The following is a 27,955-nucleotide window of genomic DNA, read 5'->3' as shown; positions in this document are numbered from 1 at the left end:
TCAGTACAATTCTAGATGAGATCATTAACAAATTTGCTTTACTTTAAATACTTGGAACTGAGGGCTTTAAAACATCTAAATGTATATATGGCAAAGCTATGAAACTACATGCATCTTATATAATAATAATATGAAGTATGAGACATAATAAAAGCGTATTTAAGAATTCATGTTTGGTTTAATTCCAGGATGCTTAATTTGTAATTATCGAAGTCTTAAAGCTTGTTGTTTTCTAATAAGACAAATTCAATCATTTTCAGCATGTTGGGAGTAGGGTGGCATGACATGGAAGAACAACATTTTAAGTACCATTTTTCAACAAAAAAAATAGTAGTATACAGTTGTCATTCCTGACAGACTTTCCAATTAAAATTTTTGGAAACAGGGGCTGGGGATATGGCCTAGTGGCAAGAGTGCTTGCCTCGTACACATGAGGCCCTGGGTTCGATTCCCCAGCACCACATATACAGAAAATGGCCAGAAGTGGCGCTGTGGCTTAAGTGGCAGAGCGCTAGCCTTGAGCAAGAAGAAGCCAGGGACAGTGCTCAGGCCCTGAGTCCAAGTCCCAGGACTGGCCAAAAAAAAATTTTTGGAAACAGACTTCAGAATCAGACTTCCAGATCTCAGCTAGTTTTCACCAGTGGGAGAAAATATATGTACATAGTCATCATCTACCATCTTGTGGCAATACTTAAAAATGCATCTTTTTACAAGTCTTAGACTAAGAGATAACTACAGAGAAAAAGGACATCTTGCAAACATTTCCTTCTTAGTCTTATTCCCCAAATAATAGATTTCCTTTATAAACAAATTAAGTTAACCCTCTAGGGAAAACCAAAGCAGCTAGGATAACTAGAGAGACAGAATGCTTGAAAGAACAGTCTCTAGGATTATCCTATAAGAATTAGAATCTCTGAGCTACTACTTGCTAATAGTATAGTTCATAGCATGTACTTAACTTAATCTGTATGGTTTAATTTTCTCATTGAAATTGAGATATAATAAAAGAACCTCATAGGCAAACAACCAAAAATGGCCATATAGTTGAAGACAGGATAATGCAAGAATGTAACAAAATTTAATAGAAAACATTAGGTAACTTTATAAAAGTCACTGGAAAGATTAAATTTCTACTATAAAATAGGACATGATACCATGTTTTTTCAAAGTGTAAGAGCAAACACAGGGAAGTAAAATCTGTAATCAGAAACAAACTGGCGCCTCTAGTTCAGTGTAATCTTAATAAAAGTACAATCTAAATGAAAACGAAAAGAAAAGGGAACCGAAAATATAAGAGAAAGAGAGAGAATTCAAAGAGCATAGTATCTGACTCACAAGTGTTCCAAAAAGAACAAACAAATGTAAAGAATATTATTTAATAGACGTAAAAGGAGATATAAATTGGCACATCAAAAAGGCTTACTTATTGAATGAAAGAAGATCTATTTACAAATAAGGAATAACTGCAGCATTTCAGAATATCATGGATAAAGAGAAAATCATAAATGTTTCCATAGAAAAAAAATCCAGGTTGTAATAGGTTTTTGTATGTTTGTTCATTTGTTTTTATCAGCAACTCTGGATACTAGAAGAACATGGCTAAAATTCTAGAGATAAATATTTCCAATTATACCCAAGTTAAACTCTTAATTAAATGTTAAAGTGAAAGACTCTAACACATTCAAAGATTCAGAAAGTTTTACTCGCGCACATCTATTTTCAGGTAGTTGCTTCAGGATAAGCCCCAGTAAAATGGGGTAGCTAATGAGGAAAGAAGTAAAGAATTGAGATTCAATGGACTCAGCTATGGAGCTAAACGAAGTTTCAGGATGATAGCTATAAGACATGTTCCCATTGCATAAGGAGGAGGATAAGAGGGCTTGAGAAAGGAGGCATCCATGAGTCGGGGGATGGATGGGGTGTTTCTTGTACTTATCTTTATTTCTAAAATATTGAATGAACTTTTAAAATTCTTAAGATAGATATGTCTAAACTAAAAGGAAAGCAACAAAACTTCAGGGAAAGCAATATACTGTTAAAGGACTCCAATTTGATTCTACACTAAAAATACTTTTACCTTCCATGTATCTTTTAAATTAGCCATTTTGTCTAACTCTGCTTCTGCTACTATTACTAAAGATGGCGTTACCATGGTTTTCTTGCCTAGAGTCCTTACTGTAGCTTCTTAACTGGTTTTATTGCATCCATTCTGTCCTTTCTCAAATCTCTTCATATTATATACAATAGTAATGTGATGTTTTTCAGTCTGTAAGTTTAATATGTCCCTTTTTTGCTTAAAACAAAGATCATTAGCAGATCCGACAAGTCACATGGTCACATGATCAACCAGTCCATAAGCAGAAATATGGCATGTGATATATGGTCTTCCTTTGTATCCAAAGATTTGGCAGGAAAGCACACAGAGACCCAAAGACAGTTAAGACAATTAAATTCTTTAGATAGGTAAATTCTTTCACACACAGCAAAGCAAAATAATGTCACCTACTCCTATCTTTAATCCCATGGGATGGCACTGAACTAGAAGGACTAGGTAATAGAAGTGTTGGGTTGCTTTGTTCTTAAGATATGAACTCTATGCTGAAGCTAAGCAGTTTTACAGCATAAAGCTGTATCTGAAAGGGGCAGAGTGGTTAAGTCCCATGGCTTCCTAGAACCAGAGAAGCAAGTGAGACACTGCGTCACTGCAGCCTCCCACCGGATAGGGATCCTCCTCCTGGCTAAGCAGTCGGCTCCTCATAGACTGTTCATCTTGCCATGATCCAAGATCAAAGGGCATCTGCCAATACTTGAGCCCTTCCTGCATGGCTGATGTATGGATGAAATTTGAGCTAATTTGAAAGTTGATAGGCTTCAGAAAAACCTGGAAGAGAGTATTGTAAGACAAGATAGAATCAAAGGTACAAAAGGTGTGGAACTATTTGAAAAATGGCAAGTGAACATGTTTTGATGAAAGTAGGGTTAATATGGGTGCTAGAGAGGGGGTCTGGAGTGAGTTTGTACACAATCTTAAATGTGGGATTTGTTTGCAAGAGAAGTAGTTGGTGTTGCTAACTGGATAGATTATCTTCAAATTAAACTTCTGGAGGATTGCTTACACAATAATGTCTATAATAAATTGGAACATGGAAGCTTGGATTCAAACTAGGTAATGTCTAAATGAGAGGTAATATGATTAAAAATTGAGGGGTACTTTCTAAATTGATAAGTCATGGCACTCCTTGCAAAATATAATGTCCATCTGCCAAAGGCCCCATATTTGCCTTTGAGGAAAATATGGTTTACGTGACATGCTACAGGAAACAAGCACAGTACCATCTGAACAGCAGATCGAGTCAAGGAGTTAGAAGGAATTTATTATAGAATTTCATGATAAATTGGAGGAGTCTCTGAGGCGTTTAGTGAAAACAAAGGTCAGGCCTATGTTGGGTACTATCAGAAAGTAAGGTATTGGCTATTTTGTTAGTTTTATATTGAAGATAGATTGAAAAAAATAGTAGTCGTTTCTGTTAACCAGAAGAGGGAGATGTTTCATTATTTTTGGGCTCCTGAGCATTCTCTCTGGTTTCAGAAATCATTACTTAATAGTCTTAACTCTGTCTTCTACTATGGGTCACAGAGTAGTCTTATCTGAATACTGTTTATATTCTCAAAATTATTAATGTTTAGTTGAGAACACCGTGATTTATTTGTCAATACACAAATGTTAGGGATTTTAAAGTTTATTTTGTTGGTACATGTATTAGTTTTCTGTCACTAAGGAAGAGAGATTCATTTGGACTCAGAGTTTCAGAAGTATCAGTCTGTATTTGGCTGGCTCTGTTGTTTCTGGTCCTGTGATAAGGCTGTATACCATGGCAAAAGGACATGGTAGAGCAGAGTCACTCACCTTATGTTAGCCAGGAAGCAGAAAGACAGGATTCCCTTCAAGTGTATTCTTTCAGTAACATTCCTCCTTCAACCAGGCCTCATATCCCACCACATTGTAATAGTGCCATCCAGTTATGAATTCCTCAATGGACTAATCCAGAGTCCTCATGATCCAGTCCCCTCTCAATCACAAACTAGGAATCAAGCCTTCAACACAAAGGCTTTTGGGAGATTCTTTATATTCTAAACATAACAGTACCTGATACCTTGATCTGTTCAGCCCCAAAAGTGTTACCTCTTGTCTCATATAGTGAACAACCTTATGCATTTATCCCAAACAACTACATTGTCTTGGTGATGCATAGCTTGAAAAATATTGAATTGTAGAACTAAAAATGAAGGGTAGAAGACCGAGGAAGGTGAAAGGTTTTCAAAACTCTCTGCCATCTTCAATATTCCCGGGTCACTTAAAAGTTGCATTCCAACAATAATAAACTGCTGTTTGTGTCTACAATCTAATTTTTCTACCTTTGAGTATTATACCCTCTATCATTATGCTCCTGCTCATATCCAGATGTCTGTCTGTCCTTTAAGAATCAATTAAAATACCTTCCCCCAACTCAAGTGTTATTAGTTGGCAGTAAAATCAAGTAAGATCAAGCCAGGTGCTGGTGGCTCATGCCTATAATCCTGCTACTCAGGAATCTGAGATCTGAGGATCATGGTTCAAAGCTAGCCTGCCCAGCAAAGTCCATGAGACTCTTATCTCTAATTAAGCACCAAAAAAGCTGAAAGTAGAGCTGTGACTTAAGTGGTAGAGTGCTTGAGCATAAAAATTCAAGGATAGTGCCCAGGCCCTGAGTTCAAGGGCTAAGACCAGCATAAAAACAGGTCCATTTAAAATGCAAGAAATGAGGGATAAATTTCATACTTGAATATATTTATTCTGAATTTGAGCAGTGAAAACTAGAATTTACTAGAATTCACATAGCAAATACCTATATCTCTAGAGCACTTATTTATAAGATTTATTGAGTTTATATGTATACTATTTAACAACCAGCCAGTGGTACCGTCAAACTATCATGAAATTTGCTTCTCTTGATATTTTCAAGCTTATGTATAAAATAGAAAAAATGTTTTAAATATGCACCCTCATTTTCCTTCATTCAAGACAAAATTTGTTACCAATATTATCCAATATTTGGCTCTGTTTCTAATAGGGAGATTGAAAGAAGCTTATTGATACCCTAATATTTCTTGGGAAAAATGAGATGAGCTAATAGTTGGACAGGAACTATTATTAGAAATAACTATTATTAGAAATTTTAAATAAGAATGGAGAGTCTGGGGACAGGAGAGAGTGAAATGAGAGGAGAGAGTGAAAGTATTTTATATATATATATATATATATATATATATATATATGAAAATAGAGTGGTGAAACCATTTAAAATGGTCCAAAAAAAGATGAAAATCAATAGGAAAGACAATAGAAGGAGTAAATTTGACCTAAGTACATCATAAGGATATATGGAAACATCAAACGATGAAACAAACGCCTTTGTACAATTAATATAAACTAATAAAAATGAAAATAGTATTTTAAAATTATTCATAATTATCATTTGAGGAAGTATAAATATCATAATCCTATTGTCCTATATGAAAAAAAAGAGACTGGAAAATGTGACATACTAGTTGGAATAATAGATTTAATAACAAATTGATTTGTGTTTCCTATTTAATTTAGGAATGACTCTCTGCAAAAAGCCTGGGAACCGAGAATGCAATCATCACTGCAAAAGTAAACATACATGTGGACATGACTGCTGTGAGTTCTCTAGAACAACTTTCAGACATTAAAATTGAATGTCTTGGCCTCCCAGTTATCTAGTAATAACATCCTAGTTATCTATCTATGAATTACATCATGCAACTTACAACTCTTAAATAATTTTCTTTATTTTGGGGTAAAATGGATAAAGTAAATATTAAATTTGAAATCAAATTGGCTTTATGCTGAATAATAATTAAAGTTTAATTTAAAATTTTATAGGTAAAATTGGAGTTGCACAGAAGTCAGAAGTTAAAGAATCAGCAATTTCTTCATATTTATCTGACTTAAGGAACAGGAATGCTGTTTCATCTCTTCCTCCATGTAAACGTCTCAAAGTTAGTTGTAGTATGATTTTTTCTTTTGGTTTTACCATTAAATAAAAGTAAATACCAGTTGTTCTATGTATCAGTTGGGTAGGTATTTACAGTATACTGTACTGGGGTTTGAACCCAGGGTCTTTAACATGCTAAGCAAGTACTCTACAGCCTGAGCCATGTCACCAGTCCACTGCATTTATTGCCCTTCCTTCATCTGTCCTGGACTGGGATGGAAATTCTGAAGTTGATTTGGATTCCTGCATCTAGATAGGTACTGAGCTAGAGCCTTCCTTCCAAACAATGAAGGAATGAGTTTCTACTGGTTGATAGGCTAGTCAGTAACAGATTTGTCTTGAGCCTAAATTATCATATCCTAGAAAATCCTTTTTCTAGGGTTTTCATAAGAATAAATATTCTGTCACCTGGCTAAAACAGGGGGAGTGTTGGGAAATGGAAAGGGATATGAGATTTGTAATGATCACCACTGTGTCTGAGAGATTAATTTTTATTAGCATAAAGTTTCCTCCCTCCCTCCTTCTCTCCCTCCCTTCCTACCTTCCTGCCTGCCTTCTTTTCTCCTTTTTTCATTTCATATTCATTGAGCATCAAGAATATTGCAGGTTGTTAAGAAGTAATGATAAATAAGAATTCATAGTTGACTGAAGGACTCAAATAAGAAAATAAGCCTTATTTATACTTCCATGACAAAAGTATAATGTGTACTCCATACACATTTTATGGACCAGGAAAGGATTCTTAAAAGATGTGAGGGAGACCCAAAGTCAAGTACAGAGGGGTAGAGTACCAGAATAATGGTGAGAGTGATAAAATATTCCAGGCAAGGAACTACAAAAGTATGTATTATAGGAGAAGGGAGGAAGAAAGAGAGGAGAGAGAAAACAAATGTGACACAAGTAGGAGCTGGATCATGCAGACATTTTTGCTATTTTAGGAATATTTTGTCTCGAAGAATTGAGTGCCATGATCAGAATTACATTGTATAAAGATCACTCTTGACTGCAAAGTAGAGAAGGGGATAGAAGTTAAAAATAGGGACATGAAGACTCTTTAACTTGTTTTTAATTATTTTCAATAATTTATAGGTCTAATCTAGAGCAATGGCAGTAGCAATAAAGAGAAATAGTGTGTTTAAGAGATATGACCCAACTACTTTGTTATTTCATTATTAAAGGGAGTAAGATAAAAAAATGATGCCCAGGGGCTGGGGATATGGCCTAGTGGCTAGAGTGCCTGCCTCGTATTCATGAGGCCCTGGGTTCAATTCCCCAGCACCACATATACAGAAAATGGCCAGAAGTGGCGCTGTGGCTCAAGTGGCAGAGTGCTAGCCTTGAGCAAAAAGAAGCCAGGGACAGTGCTCAGGCCCTGAGTCCAAGGCCCAGGACTGGCCAAAAAAAAAAAAAAAAAAAAATGATGCCCAGATTTCTGACTTGAACAACGGGAAGAAAAGCTGGGTGTCTCTATGGCAGAACCACCAAGAGAAAAACAAATTTGGTGAAAGAGAAAGGATAAATTCAATATAGGAAATAATGAGTTTAAGGCTGAGGTTGTAGCACAGTGGAAGAGGACTTGCCTCGCATACATGAAGACCCAAGTCAGAGGACTTGGAAGCCAAGATTCATATGTAAAAACCATCCTTGGGGCAATTGGATATACATGCTTGAAAATCAAGACAGAGATGAGTTAGAAATATGAATTTGATAGTCATATGTAGATGATTCTTGAAACCATGGGACTTAGTAGATCTCTTATTGAGAATATACAGAGAAAAGAAGGCCTTTTAAAGAACTATGAAGATTGTGAATAGTTGAGAAAGGCCTGAGAGGGAAATTTGAGTTGAGAAGTAGCCTGAATTTTGCCTAATTTCATTGATTTCTGGACCTGTACTAGAAGGAATTTTGCTGTTTGGCTGATTTGTTAAGGTTAATTTGAAATTATTAATTTGATTAATTTAAAATAAAAAATAAACTTGTAATTTTTTTCAATAATAGCTACAGATGAATAAATCTCAAACTGTGGGTCTTAAAGAGTTTGATTTTACTCCAAAACCTTCCATACCCAGCAGATCAAGGTACAAATACAACGTTAATATCTAAGTTAAAATATTCATTTTAAAGAATTTGTTCCTCTATATAGCCACATTTTCAGGAGAAGGTAGTCATTGGCTATTCACAGAAAATCATGCTAATCATTTAGTTCTATGGTGAAGCAGCTATATTATTTATGTATACACACACACACGTTTCATCATCTTTTGCCCCATATATTTGTTTAGAACTCCACAGTTATAGAATATTTGAATTTGAACATTCATCTTTTTCCTAGGAAACTACTTATTCTGTGTCATCTTGTCAGATTCACTGCCTTCTAAACTAGATAGCGGGAATACATTGAGTTTTAGAAAGAGATACCATGTTGGTATACAATGTCCAAACTTTCTGTTCAAGTACTCATTGCATACTGTTAATACCTTAGATTTGTAAGATACTTTATAATTTGAACATTTTATTTTTGTGCATTATCTCTTTTTTACTTTAACCACTTTGTTCACAAAGAATTTTTATCTTATTTTATTGATAAAAGAAATAAACCTTGGCCTAGTGGCAAGAGTGCTTGCCTCCTATACATGAGGCCCTGGGTTCAATTCCTCAGCACCACATATACAGAAAATGGCCAGAAGTGGTGCTTTGGCTCAAGTGGCAGAGTGCTAGCCTTGAGCAAAAAAGAAGCCAGGGACAGTGCTCAGGCCCTGAGTCCAAGCCACAGGACTGGCCAAAAAAAAAAGGAAAAAAGAAAGAAACCTCGTATTTCTAGTTAGTAAGCATAAGGCCTTCATGTCAGTACATTGTTCTTTCTCATATCATGATTCCTAGAATCATCCAGGTAAGAGTGTTCTATATATTGGAAGGACAGTTAGTTTATTAACTAACACAGAACAAAAAATTACTAATCAAAATACTAGATCCCAACGTTACTTCTAAATATCTCAGTTTTTATCTAACTATAACAGGAATAGTAATATATTTTTAAAGACTGTATGATGATAGCAAATATACATTTGGGACATGTATAGCTGACTAAGTACTGGTGGTCTCTTCCATTAAAAGTCTTTTATACTTTGCTACCAAGGCAAGATACTGTTTTACTGTTTATCACAGAAGTGATGGGTGTATAAACAATTTTCTCATTTATGCAAGTAAGTAGTTTTTAAAGCCAAATTCATTTTCATATTTTGTTTAAATTTTGTGCTTTCTTTTTGATGTTGTTGGTCATGGGCTTGAACTGAGGACCTGGGCCTGCTGCTCAAGTCTAGTGCTATACCACTTTGAGCCATGGCTCCACTTCCAGTTTTCTAGTGATTAACTGGAGATAAGAGTCTCACAGACTTTCCTGCCAGGCTGGCTTTGAATAGTCATCTTCAGATTTCAGCCTCCTGAGTAGCTAGGATTAGAGGCATGAGCCACCAGTGCCTAGCTTTAACATTTTTAAGATGTTATTTCTCTTAATAAAGGTTAGAATATTTAAGCTTACCTGAATGGCCTGTAATTGAGCAGAGGGATCAGAATGAAATCTGTGGAAAAGTTCAACAGGAACCATTTGAATATCAAGAGAGAGGTAAGTTATTGTTATATTGACTTGAGAAGGAATGGATTTGGCACTACTTTGGATTGACAAATAATGTTGTTTAAAAAAACATTTATAATTATTGTGATGACTTAGCAATTACTTTCCTTGGGTTAATGGGCTATTTTCATATTTTGGGGTTTGTTATTTCAGATGCTCTATGTCAAAAAGGTATCTTCCCTATACAATGTTGACTGTTTTATTTAAAAATAATATAAGGAAGAGCTTTAAAAATCTCTTTAATTCTTAACCTATGTTTCTTATAATTTCTATGATATAATGTAGGTTGAAGGAAGTAGATTTATAATTTTAGCTCTCACCTGTATCTCTCACTAGTGAGATAATGCATGTTAACACATCAGCATTGTATAATGTTCATCATGACTCTGGATGCTGATATTATTAGCATTATTTCCCTAGCTCATCCTATTAACCATTACTCTGTGAAAATGAATGAGAAATAATCATAATCAGTGAGTTGTTTGTTCAATGTAAATATAAATAAAATGGTATGAAATACTAAGTTGGGGATTTTCTGAAAAAAAAATCTTATCTTTGTCACTGATTTCTGTTTTCCATTCTTTGACACTGTCATTTTATGTTTCCTTTGGTTATAATTTATTATCTTAGAGGGCTGTGGTTGCAGTTCATCCACAGATGAGTGGCTTCCCTAGTATGTGAAGCCCTAGGATCATCCTCTAGCACAAAAAAAAAACAAAAAGTAGTCACTCAGTAAATGTAGGGAGGCAAGAGCGAAAGTATTTGCCACTTTTTAAAGTACCATGACATCATGAAAAATCAGTAAGAGATTTTTTTAAATTACCTATTCTTTATTGAAGAGTTTATGATTTCAGAGGCAGACACACAGAGTAGTATTTTACAGCAGATTAACTTAAGTGAAAACTAAGATTTGTAGAAGCAGAAATGGTCATAAAGCAATAGTATACCCCTCAAGGGAAACTGAGGGCAGGCAGCTTGGCCAAGCAGTCAGGTGTGCCTAGCTCTGAGTCTTGGTTAATTTTATAGATTAGGGCTTAATGTTTGCAGTAGTGACTGTGCTAATTGTGGAATTGTCCAAGAAATGAGAGCATATTTCCAAGAATGAGAATGGGTTATCTAATAAGGTGCCCTTGAGCCAAAGACTTGAAACCATAAGTGTAATGAGATGAAGATAAGGCCTCTGGCTAATCTCCAGAGTGTCCTTTGGGGTTGCCTTGAGAACTGTTGGCTTCTATATCAAGAAGTAATCTATACCATAGTGAATTATAGGACAATGATGGAACAGGCTGACAAAATGTACCTAGGTGTGGTACTATAACTATTCTCTTAGCTCTCGTGTGATTGTTAGTTCCTTTTTACCTGCCTATCCTATCCTGTATCAGGAGCATTTGTCCCACTTATTCAAAGCTATATAATATTCTGACAAAGTGAATGGTTTAAATTTTTCAACCTTCTTATTTTCAATCTTCTTCCAACTATAGCCTTCTAATTTATTTTTTCCTTATGCTGCTGCTCTGTTCCTTGCCTTTCTATATAGTTTATCCTTCACTCTGCTTACTTCTAGTTATATTTTCATACTTCTCCTTCTTTTCCACCCATTAATCCCAACTCCAGTCTATATTATGATGCTAAGTTATCATCCAGATTGTAACCCCCAGTAATAAGTATATTCTTGCCTTTTATTCTTTTCCTTCTTTCATTCAGGAGAGCCATGTGATGTGGTAGTTAGGCACAGAGGAACTAGAAACGATCTGCTAAGACAGGATTCTACTTATGCCATTGACTGCAACCTCTCATAGAATACTTACCCTTAATTTCAGTTCCCTTATCTAATTTTATTGTAAAAATTTTAGGATTAAATAAGACAGGTAGTTAAAGACAGGTAGTTAATATAGTTAATATAGTATCTGGTAATATTTATTAATTGTAACAATTGAGTATGATTATATTTCACACATTATTCTTTGTTGGCAAAAGATTTTAAGTGTCCTCAGATACTACTCTTAAGAATGTTTTGGGGAGGGAAGATGGTGCCGCCACAGTAGGGAGGAACCCCAACTCGCTCCAACTGAATAGTGAGCTGGGAACTCCAGCACCCAACACCCCATCAAGAATCCAGCAAACCCAACAACCAGAAGCAACAGAGGAACTCAGGAAACGAAAAAGAACAAAAAAAGAAGAGCCTATAACCTGCATGGAGCTGGAAAATCTCCGGGGTACCCCTCCCCCACCCACCGACCCTGGCCCAAACAGGGCCAGGCTGGGAAAGGGGACCCGGCGCCGGCAAACCAACAGCCGAAAAGTCATGCCAGGAGCGCAGAGTCCAGATGGCAGGAGCTCCACGGACCCCAGAACCGAGTGCAGACTGACAGAGACACCAGAGCTGTGGGACCTAATGGCCGGGATCAGACGTAAGCAGCAGGGGAACCAGGCCGTACACATGGGGAGAGCTGGGGCAACCACCACCAAACGACCGATCACTGCACCCCAGCCCCACAGCCCCGAAAAGCCCACGGTGCCGCGGGACGCTCACACAATCCAGGACCAGTAAGTTCCCCATCCCCCCCCCCCATGGGAGACCAGATCTAGCAGAGACCCAAAACCTACAAAGAAGCTAGAGATCCCTCCCTACCTCGAGGGAACAAAGGAGCCAGCCACAAATCAGGTGGCAAAAGGTCCCTACAGACTCTGGGAGGACACAGGAGCTAGCAATGGCGGAGCAGTGCCAAGGCAACAGAGGAGCCTGAGCTGGGCCACACTGGCCCTGCCCCCTCCCCAACAGGGGCCCAGGGACCGGTGGGCATTGGAAGCCCCACCTGAGGCGCCTGGTCCTCGAAGACTTTTTGAACAGCAGTCACAGGCTCATTGGGCCCGAACACACGCCCCCCTCGCCCCCCCCGCAGCTGAGGCACAGAGTCTGTGGGCACCAACCCGCGCCTGGACACTTGGCCCAGCTGGGGCTCATGCGTACCGCCCCCCACAGCAAACTCGTGAGAGAGCACAAGCACCCTCCAACAGCTTGGGGCAGCACACCGCCAGAGGAAGCACTAGAGTGCACACGCACGCGCCCCCCTGAGGGCCGGTGTAGACCAGTGTGCTAGCCCTCCAGCAAGAGGACCTCCTGCCCAAACCTCCACAGGAGCTTCGCACAGGTGGGCAGGGCCTCTAGCGGCAGCGCCCGCTCTGGTAGTTGCACTTCACACAAGTGGGCAGGGCCCCCCAGCGGCAGCGCCCGCTCTGCTAGGCGCAACTCGCACAGGTGGGTGGGCTGCCCCTCAACAACACCGGCCCCGGAGCAACCCACACAGGTGGGCGAACCGCCTCTCAGCGGCAAATCTTAATCTGAGAGGTGAGCTCCTCTAACCAAGGAAGATACCGAGTGGAAAAAAGAACCAAAGAAGAGAAAAGCCTCCATGCCACACTGAATCAGTGACCCGCAAACCACCACCAGGGGCACACTAGGGTCAGCACAACACAGCGGCGGGACACTATCCCGCAGAGAAAGACACAGAACCTACCCACCCCCAAGTGCAGTGAGCGTGACCACCCCAGCAACAACTGAGATGGTCACGCTCACCCATGGGGCAGTAAGGTTCAACAGCCAAACTCAAACCCAGAGCCAGGACACAAGTCTCCCACTGACGGACCAGCAGGAACCAGCACAAAGCCAACCCAAGGAAACCACCTACAGATCCCCAGATGTGCAAATCACAAAGAAATATTGCAAACTACTTGAAAGGGCAAGCCAACTCACCAGCTCCAAAAAGCAGTACGACCGAAGAGGAGATGGAGAATAAAAAAGCAACCAAGGCTACGATAGCAGAAATGATGGAAAGCCTCAGGAACGAAATCACAAAACAATTCCAGGAGTTAAGAATGGAAGTCTTGAAGGACCTTCAGGAAATCAAGAAAGAAATGGAAGCAAAAATGGATACAGTGCAAACCTCCATTAAAGAAGACCTTAACATCCTGAGAAGCGAAATACACACACCAAAAAAAAAAATAGATTTAAAATACAACTCTTTAAAGGAAGAAATTTCCACGATCAGAGCTGATCTGGCAACCATAAATAGCTCCTTGACATCCATAAACTCTACACTTGAATCCACAGCACAAAGAACTGACCATATTGAAGCCAGAATCTCTCTCTTGGACGATGATGCAGCCAATAAGGACCAGAAAATTACCACAATCCAAGAAACGGTAAAGCTTCAGGGTAGACTAATCCAGGAGCTGGTGGACAAAGACAAGAGATATAATCTGCGCATAATTGGAATAGAAGAAGGAGCCAAATACCAGAGCAGAGGGCTTCAACATATTTTCAATAAAGTGATTGCAGAAAACTTCCCCAATCTCACAAGGGACCTCACCCAGGTAACCAAAGCCTATAGGACGCCTGGCAGACCAGACCCTAGAAAATCCTCGCCCAGGCACATAATAATCAAGACTACAGATCTCAAGAACAAAGAGCAAATTTTGAATGCAGCCAAAGCGAAGAAAGAGATTTATTACAATGGGAAAAGGATCCAGATAACAGCAGACCTCTCCACACAAACCTACCACACATGAAGAGAATGGAAGAACACCATCCAAGTCCTACAGTCCCACATCTGCCAACCCAGAATAATATCCAGCGAAGCTAGAGTTCATATTCGAGGGAAAAACCAGATCTTTCCATAGCAAAGAGGATCTAAAGTAGTATGTGAATAAAAAACCAGCCCTACAGCGAATGCTAAGAAGGGAACCCCACCCAACAAATCGTACAGGACACACAGACAGAAACAGAAAGAAACTACAATAGCCAGAACCCAACAGAAAGAACAGCTCACTAAAGACAAGAGAAAAAAAAAAAAACACAGGAAAAACAGCCTAACAGGAAAATGGAAGGGGAAAAAACACTCTTATCCTTGATCTCTTTGAATATAAACGGTATAAATTCTCCGATAAAGAGGAGCAGACTGGCAGAGTGGATCTGCAAACAAAAAGTGGCCATCTGTTGTCTACAAGAGACCCATCTTACAGCAAGGGATAAAAACAGGCTCCGAATGATAGGATGGAGCAAGATCTTCCAAGCAAATGCACCTACCAAAACGGCAGGAGTAGCCATCCTTATCTCGGACAAGCTGGACTTCTCATTAAAATCAACTCAAAAAGACAAAGAAGGACACTACATTTTAATACAAGGAAAAATCCAGAACCAAGACATCATGGTGATAAATGTATACTCACCGAACAAAAGAGGCCCTACATATGTCAAGCAAATTCTCACAGAACTACAGAACAAGATAGACCCAAACACAGTCATAGAGGGTGACTTTAATACCCCACTCTCTCCAAGAGACAGATCCAACACCCAGAGGATTAGCAAGGGAGCTGAGTACCTAAGTAACATCATATGCCAAATGGATCTGACAGATCTATACAGAATCTTCCACCCTACAGAGACCCAATACACCTTCTCAGCAGCACATGGATCATACTCCAAAATAGACCATGTCATAGCCCACACAAAGAACCTCAGGAAATACAAAAGTATCGACGTCATCCCATGTATTATATCTGACCACATTGGATTAAAGGTAACCCTCAATAACAATGGTTACCACAGAGGCTATACACATTCTTGGAGGCTAAACCCTTCACTGTTATCTAACACTTGGGCCACAGACCAAATTAAAGATGAAATTAATGAATTCATAAGCCACAATGACAATGAAAATATATCACAAAGGAACCTATGGGATACAGCTAAAGCAGTACTGAGGGGCAAGATCATTGCCCTCAGCACTCACATTAAAAGAATGGAAGCGGGCTGGGGATATGGCCTAGTGGCGAGAGAGCTTGACTCGTATACATGAGGCCCTGGGTTTGATTCCCCAGCACCACATATACAGAAAACGGCCAGAAGTGGCGCTGTGGCTCAAGTGGCAGAGTGCTAGCCTTGAGCAAAAAGGAAGCCAGGGACAGTGCTCAGGCCCTGAGTCCAAGGCCCAGGACTGGCCAAAAAAAAAAGAATGGAAGCAGAGCAGGTGAATAACCTCGTGATGAAACTAAAACAACTGGAGAAACAAGAAATGATTGAATCCAAAATGACTAGGAGAGAAATCACAAAGATTAAAGAAGAGATAAATCTGATTGAAAATAGAAAGACCACTCAACAAATAAATAAGACTAAAACCTGGTTCTTTGAGAAAATAAATAAAATTGACAGACCCCTCGCAAGACTTACAAAAAAGAGAAAAGACTCATATATGTAAAATCAGGGACTCCACCAGAAAAATTACAACTAATACACACGATATTCAAACAATCATAAGGAACTATTTCCAGAACCTCTACTCACTAAAAACAATAATTTTACAGAAATGTATCAATTCTTAGAGAAGTATAAACTGCCCAAACTGAACCAAGAAGAAATAAATCAACTAAATAAACCAATAACTTACAGCAAAATACAGGGGGTAATCAAGAATCTCCCAACAAAGAAAAGCCCAGGCCCAGATGGATTCACAAACGAATTCTACAAAACCTTTAGTGAGGAGCTAATACCAGTACTCCTCCAACTCTTCTGTGAAATAGAAACAGAGGGAGAAATCCCAAACTCATTCTATGAAGCTAATATTATACTCATCCCCAAACCAGGCAAAGACCCAACAAAAAAAGAGAACTACAGACCACTATCACTAATGAACACAGATGCAAAGCTCCTCAATAAAATATTAGCTAACAGGATCCAGAAACTGATCAAGAAAATTATACATCATGACCAAGTAGGCTTCATCCCACAGTCCCAAGGATGTTTCTACATTCGTAAATCAATCAATGTAATTCACTACATCAACAGAACTAAAATCAAGAACCACATTGTTATCTCAATCGATGCCCAAAAAAACCTTTGACAAAATACAACATCCATACTTATTAAAAGCTCTGGAGAGAACAGGAATAGATGGAACATTCCTCAAAACAATAAAAGCCATATACAAGAGACCAAATGCTAAAATCATTCCCCCTAACCTCAGGAACAAGACAAGTATACCCACTCTCCCCACTTCTTTTCAACATAGTGCTGGAATCCCTAGCCATAGCAATAAGACAAGAGGAGGACATCAAAGAGATCCACATTGGCAAAGAAGAAATCAAGCTATCCCTATTCGCAGATGACATGATCTTATATCTGAAGGACCCAAAAAACTCAGTCCCCAAACTCCTACACCTAATAAACCATTTTGGCAAAATAGCACACTATAAAATCAATCCACAAAAGTCAGCAGTTTTTCTGTACACCAGCAATATACAAGCAGAAAAGGAAATTATGGAAATAATTCCTTTTACAGTAGCGAAAGAAAGAATAAAGTACCTGGGGATCAACCTAACCAAAGACATGACGGACCTATTTAATGAGAACTATAAAAATCTAGTAAAGGAAATCAAAGAAGACACAAGGAGATGGAAAGACCTCCCATGCTCATGGGTAGGCAGAATCAATATAGTGAAAATGGCCATATTGCCCAAATTGTTATACAAATTCAATGCAATCCCCATCAAATCCCAGCTATATTCTTCACTGAAATAGAGAAAGCAATCTATAAATTCATATGGAACAGCAAAAGACCTAGAATAGCCAAAGCAATTCTAGGCAAAAAAAGCAGTGCAGGAGGTATCACAATACCAGACTTCAAGCTCTACTATAGAGCCATCATAACAGAAACATCCTGGTATTGGTATAAAAACAGACCTGAAGACCAGTGGAATAGAATTGAAGACCCAGAAATAAAACTGCACTCTTACAGTCAGCTGATATTCGACAGAGGAGCTAAAGACATACAATGGAATAAACATAGCCTCTTGAACTACTGGTGCTGGGAGAACTGGGCAGCCATAGCAGAAAACTCAAAGTAGAGCCAAGCCTATCACCATGCACCAAGATCAACTCAAAATGGATCAAGGACCTCAATATAAGGCCTGAATCCTTGAAACTACTGAAGGATAGAGTAGGAAAGACGCTAGAACTTACAGGCACAGGAAGGAACTTCCTGAATATAGTTCTAGGGGCACAACAAATAGGGGAGAGACTGGACAAATGGGACTACTACAAATTAAAACATTTCTGCACAGCTAAGGACATAGCCACCAAACTAGAAAGACAGCCAACCATATGGGAAAGGATCTTTACCAGCACAGCAACAAAGGCCTAATATCTGTCATCTACAGAGAACTCAAAAAACTAAGCCCCTCCAAGCCCAGTAAACCAATTAGGAAATGGACAAAGGAGCTAAAGAGAGACTTCACAAGAGAAGAGATAAAAATGGCAAAGAAACATATGAGGAAATGCTCAACATCCCTGGCAGTAAAGGAAATGCAAATAAAAACAACCCCTGAGATACCTCTTCACTCCAGTTAGAATGGCCTATACTCTGAACTCAGGCAACAACAAATGCTGGAGGGGGTGCAGGGAAAGAAGAACCCTCCTCCATTGTTGGTGGGAGTGCAAATTAGTACAACCACTTTGGAGAACAGTATGGAGGTTTCTCAAAAAGCTCAATATAGACCTACCCTATGACCCAGCCATACCACTCCTAGGCATCTATCCTGAACAGCAGGCCCCAAGATATCAAAAAGACATCTGCACTTCCATGTTTATCGCTGCACAATTCACAATAGCCAAAATATGGAAACAACCCAGATGCCCCTCCACAGATGCATGGATCCAAAAAATATGGTACCTATACACAATGGAATACTACATAGCGAGCGATTAGAAATGGTGAAATATTGGTATTCACAGGAAAATGGTCAGAACTTGAACAAATAATGTTGAGCGAGACAAGCCTAGAACACAGAAAACAAAGGGGCATGATCTCCTTGATATATGACTGTTAAGGTGGGGGGAGGGGGAGACAGTAGAGACCAGGTCTGTGAAACCAAAAACTTCTTGTCAAATGGTATTTCCCACAGGTTTGGGTCAGCGACCCTCCACTATGTAACTAAAACCAAACAACTACTCAACATATAAAGGTCAAAAATTGACCTCTCAGTGGATCACAATAGCTCAAAAGCTATGTCTGTACGTTCATATAAGACTATTGTCAACATATTGTCCATTGTCGACATTACATTTAAAGCCCTAGGCGAATTTTCTTCGGCGTAGGCCACGTGGCTATTGTATATATTCTTGGTACATTGTATATTGTATATATGTCTACCGACCTAGGGAAGGGAAAGAAAAACAGGATGTAAGATATCACAAGTAATGTACACACTGCCCTACTATGTAACTGTACCCTTTTTGCACAGCACCTTGTTAAAAAATACTTTTCTTTAATTAATAAATAAATTACAAAAAAAAGAATGTTTTAAGAAAAATATGACGGGGCTGGGGATATGGCCTAGTGGCAAGAGTGCTTGCCTTGTATACATGAAGCCCTGGGTTCGATTCCCCAGCACCATGTATATAGAAAACGGCCAGAAGGGGCGCTGTGGCTCAAGTGGCAGAGTGCTAGCCTTGAGCAAAAAGAAGCCAGGGACAGTGCTCAGGCCCTGAGTCCAAACGTGGCAATTCTTATCCTATGCATTCCAGTTTTCAAGAAGGGTAGAAAAAAGTTATAAATTATACGAGAAAGCATGTTAAATCATAAAACTTAAATTGGAAGGTGCTTTATATAATTTCTCATTTTACAATGAAAGAAACCAAGATTCTGATAGATTAAATGGCTTGCCCAAAACCACATATCTAATTATTGGCAGGTCCAGAAATAGATTTCAACTCCCAGTCCAATGCCATTTCTAGAAAATGAAATTGACTTTTAGTTATCAGTGGAAAATGGAATATTCATATTAGAATATATAAACTCTTCCAACTTTCCACCATATCTTCCCATCCCACCCCAGCTATGTCTTTCTCTGTCTCTGTAAACAGTTTTCTTCTATTTAAGCGCTCTCTCTCTCTCTCTCTCTCTTGCTCGCTTGCTCTTGGTGGCTCACTCTATCTCACCTTATTTTATTTACTTATTTCCAATCCTAGGAATTGAACCCAGTGCCTCATGAATGCTAGGTAAACAGTCTTATTTGAGCCACACCTGTAGCTCTTCTGTTTTGTACTTCATTTTTTGTTATTTTGCCTGGACTGGTTTTTAACTTTTGATCTTCCTGCCTCCACCTCCCAAGTAGCTAAGACTCAACTATAATCTTAACGGCATCTATCACTGAGACTTTTGGGGGCCTGTATCCTTTTCTTTCCTCTGGCTTCATCCTTTTCTCTCTGATCATCTTTTCCTTCTTCAGCTACATGTGTCCATGTAGCTAGACATGACTTTTTTTTACTACAAGTGATAAAAATTCTACTTAAAGTGACATAAGCACACAAAAGGATAACATTATCTCATGTTAACTGAAAAGTACAGAGACAAATCTGGCTTTAATCTTGGCATTCAAATTATATCACACCCCTAACTATGCCTGTTGCTAATTTGCTTTATTTGCTAAGTAGACTTCCTTATGCAGAGGATAACCCCTAAATTTTGTCTTCTTAGTTTAACAGCCTCAATAGAAAAAGATAGCCTTTTTGTTCATTTGCAGACCTGAATTCATTCTAACTGGTTTCACTTGAGTCATGTGTTCATCACTGATCACTCTCTATAGCCTGGGCATTGGGTCCCAGGGTCCTAAGAAAGGCAGGGAACCATAAACAAAGGCTGAACAAGATCATGTGGAATAGTGGAGGTATGTTACTTCCGAGGAAAGGGGAGGTACTTCTACTAAAAGAAAGGAAAGCATGACAGATGGACCCAAACCAGGATTCCATGTCCTCTCTGTGCTGCTTTCCCATCAAAACAGAAAGTCCCAGATAAGCCATTTCACACTCACTGTGCTCACTTTCTTATTACCTGGGCCCTGTTCATTCATTCCGTTGTAGGTTTTCTCTCCATCACTACTTTGAAACTGACATTTAATGACTTCCTGATTGATGAATTCATTTAACTCTTTCCAGCTTTCACTTTTGACCTCTGTATTTGAGATGTCTTACTTCATTTGCTTTAATCATTCTCAGACTGCTTGAGCTTGTGTTGTTGATTTTAAAATGGATTATTTTGTTTTTGTTTTTTTATTCTTTTCACTTCAAACCAAGTTCTCCTAGACAATTTCACATAAGTCCAAGTCTTCTGTTACTGACTAGATTCTGAGGGTTTTTGAATCTGTACCTCTTATTACAAATGAATCTGTATAGTCACCATCTACCTAACTGTTAGTTAACATATCAGCATCTAAGGTCTATCTTCTTTATTCCTAGCTGTACTCCCTCTTTTTTTTATTACTTGTGATAACTTAGGAACTTGTTACAAATTACTTTCTAATCTACCACACTTTGTAGAGTTACTTGCATGTTGAAATTAAGGGGAAAATTAGTTTCCTTTAAAAATTACTAAAAATTAGATTTAATGCAACTGTCAGTACTGTTCAACACAGTATTTTGAAAACTACTGCTCAAGAGCTCTGCTTAGTGACTTGAAAGATATTTTTTTTATATATATATGTATATACACTCAATGATGCTTGTGATTTTCAAAGTACTTGGTACTCTTTTACATACACACATAACAGAATTTTCTGGATGGAACTATTCTACAATTTCGAATGAAAAAGCCCCTCAGGCAAGAGTATTCAAAAGAGATCTTAATGTATCTGGACACCAGAATTTGACAGATGCAGATTCAAGCAAATCTCCGTTATCAGAAGTTTTGAATGTGAACTTTGAATTGGGAAGTGAAGTTTGGGAAGATTTTGATGATGAAAACTTAATTGAAGTTAGTAGCTTTCTAACTAGTACTAAGAAGACAAAAACATCAGGTAAAATTGTATTTTAACTTAAAGTAGTTTCACTAGAAAATCTTTTGTTTATTTTTAATCTTGGTTCCTGGGACTAATAATCTTTGCCTTTTTCTTTGTACTTACTTAGATTTGGTTTGTTAAGGTTGTAATTTCTAGCAAAACTGAAAAAGTGACCCATCGTGGTTTTCCCCCTGTAAGCAGAAGTCAAGGTTATTTCATGGATGATGACATAGCAATTGAGCTTTTTCTATTCTGTTGCTCCTTTTGTTAACAACTCTATTCAAATTCAGACTGTTCATTAAATTTTCCCTCATGAAACAAACTATTCTTTCCTCTATTCTATTCTATGATCACATATGGTCTCCCTATTTATGAAGGGCAAAAATGTTTTTAAATGTATTCATCTAGTTCCAAAGAAAATAAAATAACTTACTTCTAGTCAAAATACTGCCTTTTCAGATATGAACAAATAAGAGAGCATTAGTTTCTTTGTTCTTGGAAGTTGTATTTAAAATAGACATGAATGAAAAATCATGAGTCATAGTTCTTTGAGTTGCAAACAAATTCACTCCATTTCACTAAAATGTGAAATTGAAAATCTTGCTAAGTACTTGACAAGATAACAAGTGGAGGTACTCTTCCCCCATGAAGACTGACAGACAGAAATCATTCTGTCAGCCTTCTCATGGGGACTCATTTCTATCATGATAGTTTTGTTGCTTCTTAGTATATCCTACCTCAGATTTTTTTATTTTAAAAAAAATCTTTCTAAGGGAACCAGTTAGAAGTTGAAACATTGTTGTCTTAAGAGTATTATAAATTACTTGAAATGCTAATAATTTTCCAGGAAAATTATTACACCTTTCACAAAATAGGCCTGGAAAGTATGATATGAGTCATTAGGCACAGTTTTGCGTATCACTGGACAGTTTCTAATCCCTGCCTCAAGACTGAATGGAATTGTGAACTGAAAGCTAGCTGGCAGTGAATACTGGTCCTTTAATTCTATGAGGGTATAGCCCTGTCACTGGAAAATCAATTTCATTGAACTGATTTACCTTAAATAATTACATGCAGACCTTGGAGAATATTGACTGCATTTCAACTTGATTGTTTACCTGAATTTAAAAGTAAGTAAATAGTAATAATTTCAGGATCTTCAATCATGGTGACTAATCAGACATGTTTTATGGTTTTATTTATCTAGCCTTTGCCTTATTTTATATGTAAATTAGAAGAATCAACTTTTTAAGCCACATCGTATTTATGGGAGAAATCTCTAGTAGAATTTATTTAATAAAAAAAAAAAGAAAGAAAAAGCTTCATTAATCTGTTCCTTGGCATTTTAGGCTTTGGAGACACTCCGAATTCAAGTGCCAGGGGCAGTAAGTTACCCTTCCAAAAGTCAAAGAGAAAATTTCAAAACACAATGTCCAACAGGCAAGTTTTAGAACTTTGGTTTGTAATTCTTTCAACTTTGTATCCTCTTGAAAGACAATCAGTGTGAAATTTAATTTTATGAGGTGTCAGGGAAACCACAGGGTACTAGACTCTTAATCCTGGATGTATGTTAGATATGTTTCTGTTAGGTCACCTACATCAGAATCATTAGCAAATACAGATTAAAAATGCACATTCCTGGGCCCTACCTACTGAATCACGGTCTTTAGGAACCCAGGAATTTTTATATTTTTAGAGAATAGTAGAAAAGGGGGCTGGGGATATGGCCTAGTGACAAGAGCACTTGCCTCGTATACATGAAGCCCTTGGTTCGATTCCCCAGCACCACATATACAGAAAGTGGCCAGAAGTGGCGCTGTGGCTCAAGTGGCAGAGTGCTAGCCTTGAGCAAAAAGAAGCCAGGGACAGTGCTCATGCCCTGAGTTCAAGGTCCAGGACTGGCAAAAAAAAAAAAAAAGTAGAAAAGAAGTGAACAGGTGTTCTATGTATAAAGGAACAGCTGTAAAGGAATAAGACTTTTGAGACATTTCATGCTCAAGGATCAGTAAGTTATCACATGTATTGCGGTAGTATTCAGGACGAATTTGCCATAGTCTGGTTGTGAAGGAACCTTGAATGTCATGATTAGACAAGGGTCCATAAGTCAAGGGTCACAAATTCAAGTGCCTTCATAATTTGGTGGGTTAGGCTACCTATAGAGTATTCGATCAAAAAGGAATAATCACCACTCAGCTCCAACTAGTTGTTGCAATATAGAAAAAGTAAGTTTCATGATATTGATACTAATGCTGGGAATTTTTCAAGAAAAACTAGGAATTTTATGTAACATCTCATAATTTTTAAAATTTGACAATAATTCAAAAAAGTGTGATGTTCTCTACAGCACTTCCAGTAGAACAACAACATAAACAAGAATAATGTCGATAGGCTGGATATGGCCTAGGTGCCTCCAGTTTTTTTCACTTTTCTGACAGGCAGTAAAGAGCTGTTCATACTTTAATCCAAGCTACTCAGGAGGCTGAAATCTGATTATTGAGGTCTGGTGGCAGAGAAATGTGACTATCTCCAATTACCAGCAAAAAAAGCCAGACTGGAGGCATGACTCAAGTGGTAAGGTACCAGTGAGAAAGCTGAGCAAGCATGTCAGACTCTGAGTTTCATCCCCAGTACTACCACAAAGAAAAAAGATCAAGAATAGGGAAACAATTTAATCAATTAAAAATTCTAGCAGCAGATGTAGAATGAATTATAGAGAGTGGGACTGCCAGACACCATTGTCAGTGAAGCAGGCAGACTGTCTTAAAGCCTAACCCAGGGCAGAGGTGATTGAAGCAAAGAGGTTAAGGTCAGATTTTCAAGACATTTCAGATTCAATTTGGTAATTGGTATGTTATAATAATTAAGGTAGTGTGAAGAATGAATGGCAAGTGGGTAAATGGAGATTTTTTTTGTCTGAGAGTATAGGAAACAGATTTGTAAGGAATAACAATCATTTTAGAAATGTTTGATTTAAAGAATCTGCAACAATGCAAAGAGGCAAATGCTGGATGTCATTAGAAATCAAGTGTGGGGACAAGGGGAGGAGAAATTGTGGGGAAAGTTAAACTTTCCAAACACAAGAAACATTGACAGTCCTTTATTCAGGGCCCAATATTTTACTTAGAAATTATGTGTTTCTATGCTTTAAAAATGATTAAATTGGGGCTGGGAACATGGCCTAGTGGCAAGAGTGCTCGCCTCATATACATGAAGCCCTGAGTTTGATTCCTCAGCACCTCATATATAGAAAAAGCCAGAAGTGGTGCTGTGGCTCAAGTGGCAGAGTGCTAGCCTTGAGCAAAAAGAAGCCAGGGACAGTGCTCAGGCCCTGAGTTCAAGCTCTAGGACTGGCAAAAAACAAAACAAAACAAAAATGATTAAATTGTGTCAAAGTTTGGAATTTTGCTATTGTAAGTTCTTTTGCTGCATCATCATCACAAAATTATAGATTTCAGAGAATTCCAGAGATAATGGGACTTAATTTAAGTGTTACTCAGTTTCTCTACTGCTGAATCCTTGAATCACCATTCAGTATCACTAGTAAGTAACCATGTCATCTCTCTCAAGTCAGCTGTGGTGGCCAGCAGATCACTTACACTAAATGAAGCTCCTCCGTGTACATGTATATATTTGTATACATTGTCTGGTCCTCTGTTACACAGTTAACCAGACATTTACCATTAATATCCAATTTATATTTATTTATAGTGTGGCATATAACAATAAGTAATATATATTTTAGTTAGTGAATTCAATGCAGAAGGTTATGGTATATAGTTGTGCATAAAACGGTAAGCAGAGATGTCCATCTGCAATGAAACCAGAATAGAGAAAAAGGACTAAAAGTTATGTAAGCAGAACTAGAAAAGCATTTACAGATTCTGGTTAATGGATAGTTAAGTATAAGACTCAATGTGCGTGCGTGTGTGTGTGTGCATGTGTGTGCACACATGCGTGTGTGCTGTAGGGTTTGAACTTAGAGCCTGGGCGCTGTCCCTTAGCATTTTTGCTCAAGGCTAGTGCTCTACCACTTTGAGCTACAGCCCCACTTCCGGTTTTCTGGTGGTTAATTGGAGATAAGAATCTCACAGACTTTCCTTCCCAGGCTGACTTTGAAGCATAATTCTCAGACCCAAACCTCCTAAATAGCTAGGATTATAGGTGTGAGCCACCAATACCCAGCAAGATTCAATTTTAAAAAGAATTATTGTATGATTATTTCTATACTCCGTTAAAAATTGGTACTCTTATCTAATTTGGAACATGTAAATTTGTCTTGAAAAGGAAATATACTAAGTTTTCCATGAGTGTAAGATATAGGTCAATTTTTAATATGACAAACTGATACAATCATCAATTTCTTATGATAAGTATAATAAACTTTAATCACATCCCCCCAATATACACTATTAATCTAAATTAAAATGTTTTGTTTTTCTTGTTTGCCATGTTGTACAAATAATGAATTTTAATTTTCAGTTTTGTTTCATCATATGAGAAGCCAGACACCTATTTATCAGATTATGCTGTGTCTGACTTGGGTTCATCCTCCATGACACAATTACCAGAACAAATTGGAGATGCAAATACTGTAAGCAGAAGGTCCTCCTTATTTCTTTTTCTTTTGAGTTTTGTCTGAATACTTAAACTTTCAATGACTGTTATTTTTTACACCAAATACAGATTCCCCTACATGAAAGAAAACAAGACTTGTCACCAGTGTTCGAGAGGCTGTGCTTTACTCAGTCCAAAAAAATACCAAATTCTTGTAACCTTAAGAAAGCCGACTTTTTAATTCAAAATAGTGAATCTAAAAAGGGAATGGATTTCAGGTTAGAACTCTTTAAATACGTTTCATTTTCAAGATTATGCCAATAAAAAACCTTTTTTATGGGCAAATTCAGTATTTCTCTTTGGTTCGTTTTAAAGATCAGCGCCTTTTATTTATTAGGCCAAACGTTTTATTTATTAAAAACATTGAAATTTTACAGTTTTTGAGCTTGAGGTTCTTAAGATATTTTGAAAACCTGTATGTTTGGTGCTATTAATTACAAATTATATATATATATATTCAGTTGATAAACTTGCTTTTACTAATTCACATGTAGTATATTGCTCATTTAACTGTGATATCATTTGAGAAACACAAATGAGACAAGATAATTTTTCAAAATTTAGAGTTGTATTTTAGCCATCTAAATATTTGATAACAGGGCCAGTGACAAAGTTAGGATAAATCTAATCAGTTCCTCTACTACTGGCCAATTTTTGTTTTGTTGTTTTGTTTTGCTAGTCCTAGGGCTTGAACTCAGGGCCTGAACACTGTCCCTGGCTGCTTTTTGCTCAAGGCTAGCACTATACCACTTGAGCCATGGCGCCACTTCTGGCTTTTTCTATATATATGTGGTGCTGAGGAATGGAACCCAGGGCTTCATGTATATGAGGCGAGCACTGTACCACTAGGTCATATTCCCAGCCCCTGGCCACTTTTTGGAAGGGAAACTGCAGGTTCTCTCATTGAAGAGTCAAAGATTCAAGGCCTGTTCATACTTTTGTTAAGTTACACTATTTTGCAATATATTTGAAGAAACAACTAGGAAACTTGGCTCTTCTACAGTTTCCAAAGTCTAATATTTTATTTACCCACAGACAAGGTTATACAGGTTCATTTGATATGTAAACCTCAGAACAATCTTCAGGTTAATCTATGTTGTATTCATATTATGTTATTTATTCTGTACTCTAAAATAAATTGTTTTACAAGTGGTCAATTTTACACTTGATTTTTTTCCCCCTTAGTTATTATCATCCTGATGATGCAGCTGGAGAAATGAAGACTTTCCTTGGAATATTTGATGACATTTTGTAAACAACAACAAAATCTTAATAAAAGAAAATAGAGAGACCCTCTAACCTCCAAGTATGCTTTTATTTTAAAAAATTTATAGTTGTCAAGGCTTTTTCCCTTGACCAATTTTGTTGATTTCTTTTTCAGCACAATAGAGGGACTGGTTGATTTTCTCATTCAATTATAACTTTTTGAAAAGTACTTTTTTTTCCTTGAAAAATTCTAATGAGTTTATAATTAGTTCACATTTAGAAATAATTGTTTAATTATTTGATTTTGACAGGACCTAATTTGTCATTTTTTTCTTAAGAAAGTATTCTGTGAAAGCAGAATAATGCTGTCAGTAAATCTATTTGTTATATAGATTGTTATATGGTGCTCATGTATTTTATTTTGTTTTTAACTGCTTTAGTTTTTAAGAATCTAGTGATTGTTTGAACCTTGCTATCTTAGTCTTGAGCAATAATAAATGGAAGTATTAATAGAGATTGTTACTATCTTTTAGTTTGTTTTCAATGGCATGAAGTAAAAATATACTATTTTCTAATAAATTAAGTCTCAAGCTGACTTATTGATAAGTATTTTATA

General features: G+C 37.6%; 1 protein-coding gene across 1 annotated transcript in view; it reads left to right on the top strand.

The window, feature by feature from the left end:
- Hfm1 (helicase for meiosis 1) overlaps positions 1 to 27,448 on the top strand; it is a 75,260-nt gene extending 47,812 nt beyond the window's left edge. The window contains exons 30-38 of the mRNA XM_048349973.1: positions 5,642 to 5,722; positions 5,948 to 6,063; positions 8,058 to 8,137; positions 9,578 to 9,681; positions 21,424 to 21,537; positions 22,869 to 22,959; positions 25,999 to 26,110; positions 26,203 to 26,351; positions 27,319 to 27,448. Coding sequence (XP_048205930.1) covers positions 5,642 to 5,722; positions 5,948 to 6,063; positions 8,058 to 8,137; positions 9,578 to 9,681; positions 21,424 to 21,537; positions 22,869 to 22,959; positions 25,999 to 26,110; positions 26,203 to 26,351; positions 27,319 to 27,388 — 917 coding nt within the window. The 3' untranslated portion in view covers positions 27,389 to 27,448. The remainder of the gene's footprint in view (positions 1 to 5,641; positions 5,723 to 5,947; positions 6,064 to 8,057; positions 8,138 to 9,577; positions 9,682 to 21,423; positions 21,538 to 22,868; positions 22,960 to 25,998; positions 26,111 to 26,202; positions 26,352 to 27,318) is intronic.
- The last annotated feature ends 507 nt before the right edge of the window (positions 27,449 to 27,955 follow it).

The sequence above is a fragment of the Perognathus longimembris genome, chromosome 7 (assembly GCF_023159225.1).
Source record: "Perognathus longimembris pacificus isolate PPM17 chromosome 7, ASM2315922v1, whole genome shotgun sequence".
NCBI lineage: Eukaryota > Metazoa > Chordata > Mammalia > Rodentia > Heteromyidae > Perognathus > Perognathus longimembris.
Note: the sequence above shows the minus strand (reverse complement) of the source record. Positions and strands in the feature narration are given on the sequence as shown.